Source organism: Malaya genurostris, chromosome 2 (assembly GCF_030247185.1).
Source record: "Malaya genurostris strain Urasoe2022 chromosome 2, Malgen_1.1, whole genome shotgun sequence".
Lineage (NCBI taxonomy): Eukaryota > Metazoa > Arthropoda > Insecta > Diptera > Culicidae > Malaya > Malaya genurostris.
Genome location: NC_080571.1, coordinates 43,873,921 through 43,886,687, shown reverse-complemented (window position 1 = coordinate 43,886,687; position 12,767 = coordinate 43,873,921). Strand labels below are relative to the sequence as shown.

The 12,767-nt window shown below is 35.9% G+C and overlaps 1 protein-coding gene across 1 annotated transcript in view; it reads left to right on the top strand.

Annotated features, from left to right (window-relative positions):
- The first annotated feature begins 289 nt into the window (after window positions 1–289).
- The window catches only part of LOC131428603 (uncharacterized protein DDB_G0271670-like), an 89,213-nt gene continuing 76,735 nt past the window's right edge, over window positions 290–12,767 (top strand). Inside the window, exons 1-2 of the mRNA XM_058592650.1 lie at window positions 290–345; window positions 936–1,435. Coding sequence (XP_058448633.1) covers window positions 290–345; window positions 936–1,435 — 556 coding nt within the window. The remainder of the gene's footprint in view (window positions 346–935; window positions 1,436–12,767) is intronic.

Below are 12,767 nucleotides of genomic sequence, written 5' to 3'. Positions count from 1 at the left end.
TAAAATACAATAGCTATTTAGAATTGTTGATGAGTTTCCAAATTTAGGATAAGAAGTTGAGCAGACATTCCTTTGATTTGCATCGTATGTGAGAGCCATTTTTGCCGACGACGGATATGCTGGGGGATGATGGGAAGAGTGCGAAGCGATCCCAATGTACAAATCGCTTGTCAATTAACAAAATAAAGCTAGATCGAACCGAAAAAGAGTTGACTATTTGTGCTTCTTTATTAATGGCAAGAGACGCTTGCTAAGTAAGTAAATCGCATCGTTGTTTGTTCTCGAAGTAATGAAAGGAGGGCTTGTTACACCACAAGCGCAAATAACCTGCCGGATCAAGCACTGGTTTGCGAATAATCCGAAAATTGCTTCATTCGAACAAGCTTCGGAGCCTAGAACTTCTTGGCAACAATCTTGGCAACGAAATATGTTTGCCCAGAAAATTGACGGTAGTAGGCGTTGACGTCAGTTTCATAGTCCATCTCGATGTAACACGATTTGGTGTGTGCTAACTTCGTCTAAAGTTTCCAGTCGCAGGTTATCACAGTGATGTTCTGCTTTTCATCGCGGTTTAACATGTAACCTTGTGAATACACATTGGGGTACAAAGTAACCCAGGACGCTTCATAATTTTCTGCGTAAAACTGACAAAAACCTCAGACTTTTTAGTGACATTCCGACTTGACAAGTGTGAGTGGTTCTTTAATAAGATTTACTCTAATTTTAAGCTCTTTTATTCATACGGCTCAAAAGTTAAAGAAATTTTTTAATGTTCTAAGAACAACAACTTTTCTCGAAAAAAACTGAACCGTTTTCAATAAACTTAGGCTTGTTTTGAATCTACTTTTGGGCCATTGATCAAGTTCGAAGATCAAATGGCTGTGATTTTTGATTCCGGCGATATGATGGTATAAGTGACATAACCGAAACTGTAGTACAAGTAGTACAAGTAGTACAAGTAGTACAAGTAGTACAAGTAGTACAAGTAGTACAAGTAGTACAAGTAGTACAAGTAGTACAAGTAGTACAAGTAGTACAAGTAGTACAAGTAGTACAAGTAGTACAAGTAGTACAAGTAGTACAAGTAGTACAAGTAGTACAAGTAGTACAAGTAGTACAAGTAGTACAAGTAGTACAAGTAGTACAAGTAGTACAAGTAGTACAAGTAGTACAAGTAGTACAAGTAGTACAAGTAGTACAAGTAGTACAAGTAGTACAAGTAGTACAAGTAGTACAAGTAGTACAAGTAGTACAAGTAGTACAAGTAGTACAAGTAGTACAAGTAGTACAAGTAGTACAAGTAGTACAAGTAGTACAAGTAGTACAAGTAGTACAAGTAGTACAAGTAGTACAAGTAGTACAAGTAGTACAAGTAGTACAAGTAGTACAAGTAGTACAAGTAGTACAAGTAGTACAAGTAGTACAAGTAGTACAAGTAGTATACGTACAAGTACAATTAGTACACGTACAAGTACAAGTAGTACAGTACAAGTACAAGTAGTACACGTACAAGTACAAGTAGTACACGTACAAGTACAAGTAGTACACGTACAAGTACAAGTAGTACACGTACAAGTACAAGTAGTACACGTACAGGTTCAAGTAATACACGTACAAGTACAAGTAGTACACGTACAAGTACAAGTAGTACACGTACAAGTACAAGTAGTACACGTACAAGTACAAGTAGTACACGTACAAGTACAAGTAGTACACGTACAAGTACAAGTAGTACACGTACAAGTACAAGTAGTACACGTACAAGTACAAGTAGTACACGTACAAGTACAAGTAGTACACGTACAAGTACAAGTAGTACACGTACAAGTACAAGTAGTACACGTACAAGTACAAGTACAAGTACAAGTACAAGTACAAGTACAAGTACAAGTACAAGTACAAGTACAAGTACAAGTACAAGTACAAGTACAAGTACAAGTACAAGTACAAGTACAAGTACAAGTACAAGTACAAGTACAAGTACAAGTACAAGTACAAGTACAAGTACAAGTACAAGTACAAGTACAAGTACAAGTACAAGTACAAGTACAAGTACAAGTACAAGTACAAGTACAAGTACAAGTACAAGTACAAGTACAAGTACAAGTACAAGTACAAGTACAAGTACAAGTACAAGTACAAGTACAAGTACAAGTACAAGTACAAGTACAAGTACAAGTACAAGTACAAGTACAAGTACAAGTACAAGTACAAGTACAAGTACAAGTACAAGTACAAGTACAAGTACAAGTACAAGTACAAGTACAAGTACAAGTACAAGTACAAGTACAAGTACAAGTACAAGTACAAGTACAAGTACAAGTACAAGTACAAGTACAAGTACAAGTACAAGTACAAGTACAAGTACAAGTACAAGTACAAGTACAAGTACAAGTACAAGTACAAGTACAAGTACAAGTACAAGTACAAGTACAAGTACAAGTACAAGTACAAGTACAAGTACAAGTACAAGTACAAGTACAAGTACAAGTACAAGTACAAGTACAAGTACAAGTACAAGTACAAGTACAAGTACAAGTACAAGTACAAGTACAAGTACAAGTACAAGTACAAGTACAAGTACAAGTACAAGTACAAGTACAAGTACAAGTACAAGTACAAGTACAAGTACAAGTACAAGTACAAGTACAAGTACAAGTACAAGTACAAGTACAAGTACAAGTACAAGTACAAGTACAAGTACAAGTACAAGTACAAGTACAGGTACAAATACAAGTACAAGTACAAGTACAAGTACAGCTCGACGATCTAAGCAAATGTCTGTTTGTGTGTGTATGTAACAAAAATGTGCACTCGATTTTTTTAGAGAAGGCTGGACCGATTTTCACAAAGTTAGATTCAAATTAAAGTTTTTTTTTTAAAAAACTGCACTCGATTTTCTCAGGGAAAACTCAAACGATTTCCTTTAACTAAGATTTAAATTGATGGCCTTGTAGTCTCATAGGTTGCTATTGAAGTTCATATGCATCCGACTTCCCGTTCAGGAGTTAGGGGGTAAAATGTTAAAAATGAACTAACAACGTGCAATTGATTTTCTCAGATACCGCTCATTCGATTTTTATAAACTTAGATTCAAATGAAAGGTCTCACGGTGCCATCCAGAATTCCTGAGTTTCATCCGGATCCGACTTCCAGTTTCAGAGGTATAGGGTAAAATGTGTTAATTATTGTACACCGTCACATAAACCGGCGAAACAAAAAACGTAAAAAAAATTCTAAACTGGTCTCAAAACTACACACATCGATAGTCATTGTCAGTAGGCAGCCAACAAACCGATTCTGACTATCCTGGTTCCCGGTTTTCGATTAACGACGGGAGAAAATCATATGCTCAAAAATGGATCTTTCCACTTTTGCAGAACCGATATTTCCAATCTTAGGGTCAAATGAAAGGTTAGGTCTTACGGTTCTACCAAAAATTACTGCATATTTTCGAATTTAACAAAAATTGAAACCGTCGTATAGAGTACGATGATAGAATCGTATAAAAACTTCAAAATTTGAATAATAACTAATAAAGTTTGTACGTCAATGTTAGTTAGTGGCTGTACGAACCGACTTAGATTATACCGGTTCTCGGGTTCCAGTTACATATAATAGTGAACCCACTTCGTTTTTGTAAGGATGATCTACGCGAACAAAGCACTGTTTCATTCTGTAGGTTATACTAGTCAATGCACAAACAATCCCATGATTTCTTTCAAAAATCGAAGAGAAAAATTGTGAATAGAATACCACAATATTATACATGAGAAAGACATCATTACACCACTATGTGGAATAAAAGAGATATTTAATTAAATAGACAGTTGTAATTCTGGCAAGATATCACTCGATCACCATCAATCGAACAGCAACGTCTTACGCGATACGAAGTAATGTCGATATCTACTCCCTAACCAAAATAATAAAATACCAAAACGGATCCTTCTCGCAGTCTAAACTATATTTTGATACGTCCTGCTTAAGCACGATAGCTAGAAATGTGAACTTCACGCGAGCGTCTTAAACTTAGCGATTGTCCAGAAGAAAAATAGATCCATTGATCAAACGTTCCCCGAATAATTGACGTAGTTTAGTCTAGTCTGAATTTTAGTAAAGAGAAATATAATAAGACATTATTAATAAGAAAAATGGGAAACATCTATGAAGAACGATCACATCAATATCCTACTTTGCCCACACCACTACTGAAAAAATAAAATAAACATTCGCGGATTAGATTACCAGTTTGAATCGCATGATTGACTTGTAAATTTTCACACATTCCATATATATCTGATATCACCGAAAATGATATGCAGATGGCGCTTCGTTCAGCTGACATAGCTTAATTTTGGGCGGTAAATTTGCAGTATTCGTCGCTTGAACATTTTTTAGTTATGCGAATCAACATTATTCAATAAATAACACTTTTATCACTTTTCATTAGTCAACACATACTCAAACTAACTGTTTCGACCAATTACTTTACTATAAGTTGTTTGATACACATTAAAATTAGACTGTTTTGAGAAGCATTGCATCGTACTCCCAGTGATGCCCAGAAAGTTTCATTCATCTCAGAGATTGTACTACCAACTTCGAATACGATTTAGCGCGAATTTCGTTGTATATTGCAACAAAAATAGTCATAAATTCTAGCTTTTTGATGTTTTTAACTCAACTTCGTTCTCAAAAAGATCACATGCAAGTGGAAAAATAATTTTATAAATAGACATACTAGGGCTAAAAATTACAGTTAAACATACATGCTTGAAACAATTCCTGGAGAAGTATAAGATAAATAGTCGAAACGTTGGAGTGAAAGCGAACATTGGTCCATACTGTTAAAGACTACCGAAACTGAGTTTTGAACACATTGGAGAATGATGATGAATTTCGAATATGGTTGCCAAGTTTTCCGCTACTTTAAATTATCGTTTTTCATTTTCAAACGTAAAGCAAGTTGTTTTTTATGCTTATCCAGTTCAAACAATTTGCTACATTTTTGACACTTGCTACAAGTTTTATTTTCTAAAGTTCCATGATTGATTCCGTTTCTTGCCGTTCGTACCTCATTCCGTCCCCACTCGGGTGGTGTTTCGACGTGTGACGATCACTACTACTTCAACACTGGCATAAAGTAGCACTGGTATTAAATTTTCATCACATGTCGTCTTCTGGTGTCTCCTTTCTCCGATGTGATGGAACGATGTGTGTTTCATTTTGGACTGTGTGTTTTCTCGTAGTTTTTTTTCGTTGCTTCAGAAATGCACTACTGTGTCAGTATTATCGGGTAGCACCCGGATATTCCTATTATGACACATGTGTGAAGCTGATGCCTTAAGTTTGTCGGTTTTAAAATAAGAGGATAAGATTTACCGGGTTTGGAATTTTCAAACAGAACTCACATGGCATTGGATTGCTTTGTTTTTTTTCAGAGACACTGACGAAAAGTTTTCCACTTCTGATCGTTTTTTTCTTCAGCTTTTCAACTTCCTCGTTCAAAAAGGAAATTCCAAACGGCCGGCGTGTGCAGGGCATCATGAAAAATAAATATATCCAACAGGACCCGTTGACTTCAACTACATACATACATACATACATACATGCACTCACATACATCTTGGATTGTCCTTTCACAGCAGAGTGTAGTGTACGCAGGAGTTTCGCAACATGACACAAGCAGCAGTACATGTCGTACGTGATTGGAATGCAAGCCAGCGTTTCCAGCGAGTCATGTCTCAAGGTAGAGATAGAGACAAGGATCATTTTAGCAGCTTGTCACCCTTGAAGTTCTCATGGAATCAGTTTTCTCGTATCCTCCGGTATTCGCAGTCGGATTTTTCTCTGAAATCATATGGGCTTACCAGTTTTTTTTTGTCAGATGAAATCCGTTGTGCTTGATCAGTCCCTTTGGGACTGGATTCAAAAATTAATGGAACTTGATTGTATCGTGGCATGCATTGAAATAGTCGAAATTTCAGGTGTATGTACACCAACAAACAACATATTACAGTTTTCGTTTAGTTTTTTTTGTCTCTCTCACATAAACCTTATCCGTTCCGGAGCAAACCCTATCCTCCGGAGGTCGGTTTAAGCTTATCAAAAATGCACGAAAACTTTGCCAGCACCGCAGCGAGCGCAAACTAAACTGCCAAAAAGAGGAAGGATTTCAAAATTTCTATTTCGACGCCTCACAGGTGCGATTCCGCTGAAATTCCATAACACCGTTCTGATTAGTGCCCGGGGACATGAAGACAGCCAGCGTGCGGGAATTTCTTCCTCTTTACAGGGTGAACAGCTCATTAGGGTGGTTTACAGTGGCTCTAAACGTGGTTTAAAATTTCCACCCGAAGTAAGCAAATTCAAGCAAGTTGAACTATTTTGTTGTGCTCATTCGAATGAATATTTTACGTTGTTGTTTTGTGTTTTTGCCTTTGTCAGGCTTCAGTAACTTTGAGAACACCGATTCATGTTGACAATAAAATAAACTTGCTGCTGGAGGTAATTTGTCAAGTCGTTTGATCGCTTGGGGTGACCCTTACGGAAAATATTTCTTCCAATAGGACAGCTGTCGTCACTCTACGTTCACATACCATGGTTTTGTGGTTGGAACAGCACCAGAGTTGTCCGAACAACTATTAAAATTTTTGTTTTTGATAACCTGTTAAGTGTTGCAGCTCACAATTTCATCATTTTATGACTATTACGCATAGCTTTCTACAGGCTGTATTTGATGAATCGATTGTTAGATTTTCTTGAAATTTGCAGGAGAAACTACTACTGATTTATGATTTATCGATATTTAGATTTAATTGTTTATGATAGGTTTCCTTTATTCAATTTCGCCTCCCACTCCGAATGCCTTCTACTCATAAAATTTTTACAACCGATCTGCTATTTTTCGCAAACAAAAAGTTTTTGCCTTTCTCATATAGAAAGGTTATGTAATCACTGTGAAAACCGTGGCCCGGAGGGCTGAGCATCATATACCATTCGACTCAGTTCGTCGAGTACGCAAAATGTCTGTACGGATGTTTATGAATGGTGCCAGAGTCATTGCGTCGAAAGCCGTTTTTCCGAAAGCCATTTCGCCGAAAGGGTCATTTCGCTGAATTCTGAAATTGTCTTAATATCGTAATTGGAATTGATTTAAATAAAGACAAATGAAAGATGGTAGGGTTAACGCCCGTTTTGTTGACCTACAATTGTACTTCTTGAATTAGGATTGAATGTTGTACTCTTGAATAAGGATTGATTCATGAACCTTAGAATGGAGCTTCCAAGAAAACTTGTTGGGTTTTTTAGCTACTAAGCATTAAACCAGTTGCATAGGTGTATCGACCAGGAAAATTTATGGGGTATTTTCCGTTTCCTGAGTGAAAATGAAATAATATCTAGTGCGGCTTCGCCACATCGTTTTGGTTCGTGTGCTAACTAATGCAAAGAAACCAAGTTTCGACTGGACCGGGCATATATTCGGAATTACCCTTTCGGTGAAATGGTCTATTCGGCGAAACGTCTTTCAGAGAAATGGCATTCGATGAAACGACTTCGATGAAATAACCCGCTTAATTCCGGTTGATTGATATTCCTTGAAAAACCCTTACAACATGGACATTTTCGGAACGGGATTGATGAATAGATGTTGGAAAACGATGTTTGAGGTGGTTTTGAAATCCAAGATGGCGACTTCCGGATTTTTGATATTCCTTGAAACCCTCGTTTTTCGACATCTACTCATCAACCCCGTTCCGAAATACCCTAAGGTTTTCAAAGAATATCAAGAAACCGGTAGCCGCCATTGTTGATTTTGGAACGAGCTCAAACATTATTTTCTTGCACTTACTCTCCACATCCGTTCCGAAAATAGCCATATGATGGGCGGTTTCCACATTCATTACCCAAAACTGTTTTTTTGCGAAGTAAATTCCAAATAACGTAAACATTTTGTACGAATCAAATTTTAATAAAGCCATAATAAAACACTGTCAAATTTTCGGTATGGAGAAATAATATTTGAAATAGTAACATGTATATATATATATATATATATATATATATATATATATATATATATATATATATATATATATATATATATATATATATATATATATATATATATATATATATATATATATATATATATATATATATATATATATATATATATATATATATATATATATATATATATATATATGTATATATAATGTGTACAGTTATTTGAAAAATCCATTGTGGTCTGCATCTAGGCTAGCTAAACAGCTGAAATTGCCCAGAAATACCGTATGGCGCGTTATTAAACGGTATAAGGAAATATTGACGACGATTCGGAAGCCTCAAACCAATCGTCGGAGTAGAACTGTCGACCAGAAACTGCGTGGTAAGATTTTGAAGACGCTTAAGAGGAATCCTAATCCTCCGGAGCGAGATTTGGCCAGAAAATTCGGTGCTGCCAATAGTACCGTAAGGAGGACTCGACTCTGGGAAGCAATCAAGTCGTATCAAGGTAGCAAACAGCCAAATCGGACCATAAAACAGTATAGTGTGGTCAAAATTCGCCAACTTCGCCGGGTGTCTTGTGATGGACGATGATCGCAGGTCAAAAATTTTACTTGGCAACGGCTCGGGGTATGTTCCAGCCAAATTTAAATTTGTTTTTGCCAACAAATTTGCAAGAAAATTCATGATTTGGCAGGGCATTTGCCGCTGTGGCAAAAAAAAAAAACGAAAGTTTTCGTTACAAATAAGACAATGACATTGGAACTATACCAATAAGAGTGTCTCCAAAAACGAATTTTGCGGTTCATTCGATCCCACGACCATCCCGTAATGTTTTGGCCGGATTTGGCAAACTGTCATTACAGCAAAGTCGTTCAAGAACGGTATGCAAAGAAAGGGGTCCAGTTTGTTCCGGAAAAATCTTAACCCACTAAACTGCCCCCAGTTCCACCCTATTGAGAAATATTGAGCAATCCTGAAGAGGAGACTCAAGGCAAAAGGAAAGGTTGTCAAAAACATCAATCAGATGACGACCTGGTGGAATAAGATAGCTAAAACGATGGACGAAGAAGGTGTGCGCCGCCTAATGAGCCGTGACGAATAATTTTATCCGTAATTTTTCTTAAAAGTATGAAGAAAACGCTACATTTGTATAAAAAAAATTTGAAATCAATAATTGTCTTTGTTCCAATTCTATCTGAAGCAAGCTTTAGTTTGTAAAAATCGGTCACGCCATCTCTGAGAAAGGTTAGTACACATATTTTCATGTTTTTTTTTGTTGTGCCTATTTTACCCCATAACTCCGAAGCCGGATGTCATATCCAATCAATATTCAAGAATTTTGAATTAAGGAACATAAAACATAAACCATGGTACATAAAACAGAAGGAAGAGTTTGTTTCCTATTTTGTTCAAATGTTAGAAAAAAGTCTTTTGGGTAAAACCGCTTTTGTTTTAATAAACTCTAATAACCATTCAAAAATCGTCACAAGAATAAAAATTTCCCGAAATTTTTGTTGTCAAACCGCTGTATCTCGAGAAAATTCAAAATTTATAAAATTTTGTAGAAGAATATAGAAAAAAATTGTTCATAATTTTCAAAAATTTATTTGTAATTTTGTAATTTATCGGTAAAGAACTCGAAAATATTCGACACGTATTTTTTTATTTCAACATGGTACGTGGAATTTTCGAGATATGATTTTTTGAAGTATCGGGTTTACTAAAACGAGCCTTTTTTCAACGGCCTATACTGTAAAATCTAATAAAGATACAAAAATTCATCCAGGACATGGAATGTGCGTCGTTTCCTTAGCTTTTAAATAGACGATTGCTTAAAACAACCTTTGTAGTTTTTTCAATGGAAAAAATTAATAAACGAATAAAAAAAATTTAACTTTGGTCGAATTTTTTTCTTTTGTAGTTAAAAAAATAAGCCTTAGGGGTTTGACTCAATCTTGGCAAAGTTTCTGAGTGGAAAGAATAATACTTTCGGAGCAGTGAATTTTTCAATCATGACCGCATGCGTGAAGCGTACAGCAGCGCAACACGCTCCGACTCGGGCTTAACTTGTCGACACATGTCGCACCACTGATCGAATCCTAACTTTGACAGTTTATTGTTGGCAACGTTACAGTTGAGATCACGGTGTGAAAATGAATTCAAAAATCAAAAATCGTTGCTGCAATCTATATCACTTTAGGACTCATGTTAGCAAAAATCAAAAACATTCGTTCTTCTTCCTTTCTTGAGAAATTCGATTTATTGATAGCAAATGATGTTTCGTATGTACCGTGTTTGACTTTAATTGTTATTTTAGGGGAAAATTGGTTTTCTGTAGAATATGAATATTCATGATTTTTAATATAAAGACATCAAAAGTTTACAAAAAAATAGATTTTATTTTTTGTGTGCTTGCCAAAAAAAACTTGAGTATTCGTAAGATAGACCTTTCATTTGAAGAGTTGGTGTATTCATTTTAACAATTGTCGGCTTTCCACATTTTACCTCACATTTTCGGTACCGGATGTCGGATCCAAACAACGTTCAGGAATTTGGTATGGGACTAAAAGACCTTTCATTTGAATCTGAGGTTGTAAAAATCGATTCAGCAGTTTCTATGAAATTTGAGAGATTTCCGGTTTGGAGCACACGATCACTTTTATCAAGACTTCCGGAATCTGAAACGAAGATCCGGTATACCCAAAATCAATGTATTTGATCATCAACAAACAAAATCTGTCCAATTCAAGAATTATACGGCGTTTTGGATGCATTTGATTAAATTTTTCCGTGTCATGTATAAAAACATGCCCCCGAAAAAGAAATTTTTATACCTATCTGTTTATAATTCCGGTACCGGAAGTCGTATCCGGATGAAATTTGGTGGGATTATATGTGGTTGTAAGACCTTTTATTTGAACCTATGTTAGTAAAAGTTGGAGTCTCTGAAAAAATCGATGAATCGTTTTTAGTTCATTATTCACATTTCACCCCGTAACTCTCGTACCGGAAATCGAATCCAGATGGAATTCAATAGCAACCTGTGGGATCATAAAACCTTTAATTTAAACCATTGTTGAAGAGAAACGGTTGAGTGGTCTCTGAGAAAATCGAGTGCACTTTTTTGAATATTTTACCCCGTTACTCCCGAATCGGAAGTCCGACACGGGTAAAATTCAATAGGAGCACATTTTTGTTACATTCACACATACATACATACATACACAGACATTTGCTCAGTTCATCGAGCTGACTCGCAATTCTGAAAAAAAGATTTCTTTTAGCTTTTAAATTCAACATAAACTAGTACATTATCCACCATTCCAAATTCTTGATCTGAAAGTCGTTTTTGATCCAAATTAGTATTATTCGCACATTCAGAACTAATTGGCTCAAGTGTTTTCCCATTTTAAACAATAACGTTTAAAGGTAGGAGATTGGGCATCACTGGAAGTAAGATGCGGTGCCTAAGAGTCAGATGAAAATGAAATTGACTTCTGTTGCCATATTCAAATGAAGCTCCCGGAATTCATCGTCATTTGAATAACCATACTTAGTCACCTGAAGTTTTTCTTACTTAGTTTTAAGTGCCAAGTAGTATACCTTCTTCATTGTCTTCAATGTTGGTAGTGAGCAAGTTGGAATGAATAGGCATTGACCAAAATACCGATAACCAAAATTTTTCCTAGCCAGAATTATAAATGGAGGGTGGCGGTTCTCATTTGAGCTTTCGATTATCGCCGTCAACTTTGAATTGATAATTTTCAACTTTTTTAAATGTATTGAGATGTGTTCCAAGGTATTAAAAATGAAAACTGAAATAGGGGAGCTATTAGTTTTCTGTTTATTTTGAAATTGATATTTCAGCTCTGGTTTACCTTTCATCCATTATCTTGAACTAATTCGATTGTTTACATGAACCTCATTTGAAGGGCACTCTTTCATTCAATTGAAAGAGTTTTTATGTTATTTCAAGATATCAATTGACGGTGTGTTTAAACAGAGTGTCGATTGAAAGAGAAGCGAATGAAGAACTGAATGCCACCCGTTCTGTACCTCAGCGAAGGTTGTGTGTTTCAATGTGAAGTTTACTGCAGTGGAGTGCCACATTGGGTTTCAATTGAATGGAATGAAGTTTTACAGCTCTGATCACAATTCGTCGATTGAAAGTCGAATAATCGGCCAAAATAACATGGCGACTGTACTAATGAGATGACTATAGATGATTTTTGTGTCGTTCTCTGTATCTTACACTTCGTCTTTCAGATGCTTGTCGTAGTACAGCTTTCACTTGACAATCTCCTAACATTCGTTCTTGAGGAGGTATCTCTGCGCATTTCGACCTGTGTGTCCTCTACGTGAGCGGTTCTCCTTCTCATAGCATACCATTCAAAACGGAAATCTCATAGATGGAAATTTTTATTTTTAACTCACATACCTTTACCGGGCGAACGATTTATTTTTATTATGAGCATTCATCTTGTAAGAGTAGCTAAAATGATAAAAGTAAATTAATTTCCTGGTTTATCCACGGGAGTTACTCTTCTAGGCATAGTGGTGCGTTTTCAATATTATGGTTATCCATTATATCAGAGGTAGCTACGCATTATGGCTATAAAAATGCTTAACACGTTCATTGAACGTAACTAAAAACACACCACTCAGTTTTAAAAACAGTGCACTTTGTCATAATTGGAGTTTCTGATCACTTACTAATTTTTGAGTTGAGGAACAAAGCTGTAAAAATTTGT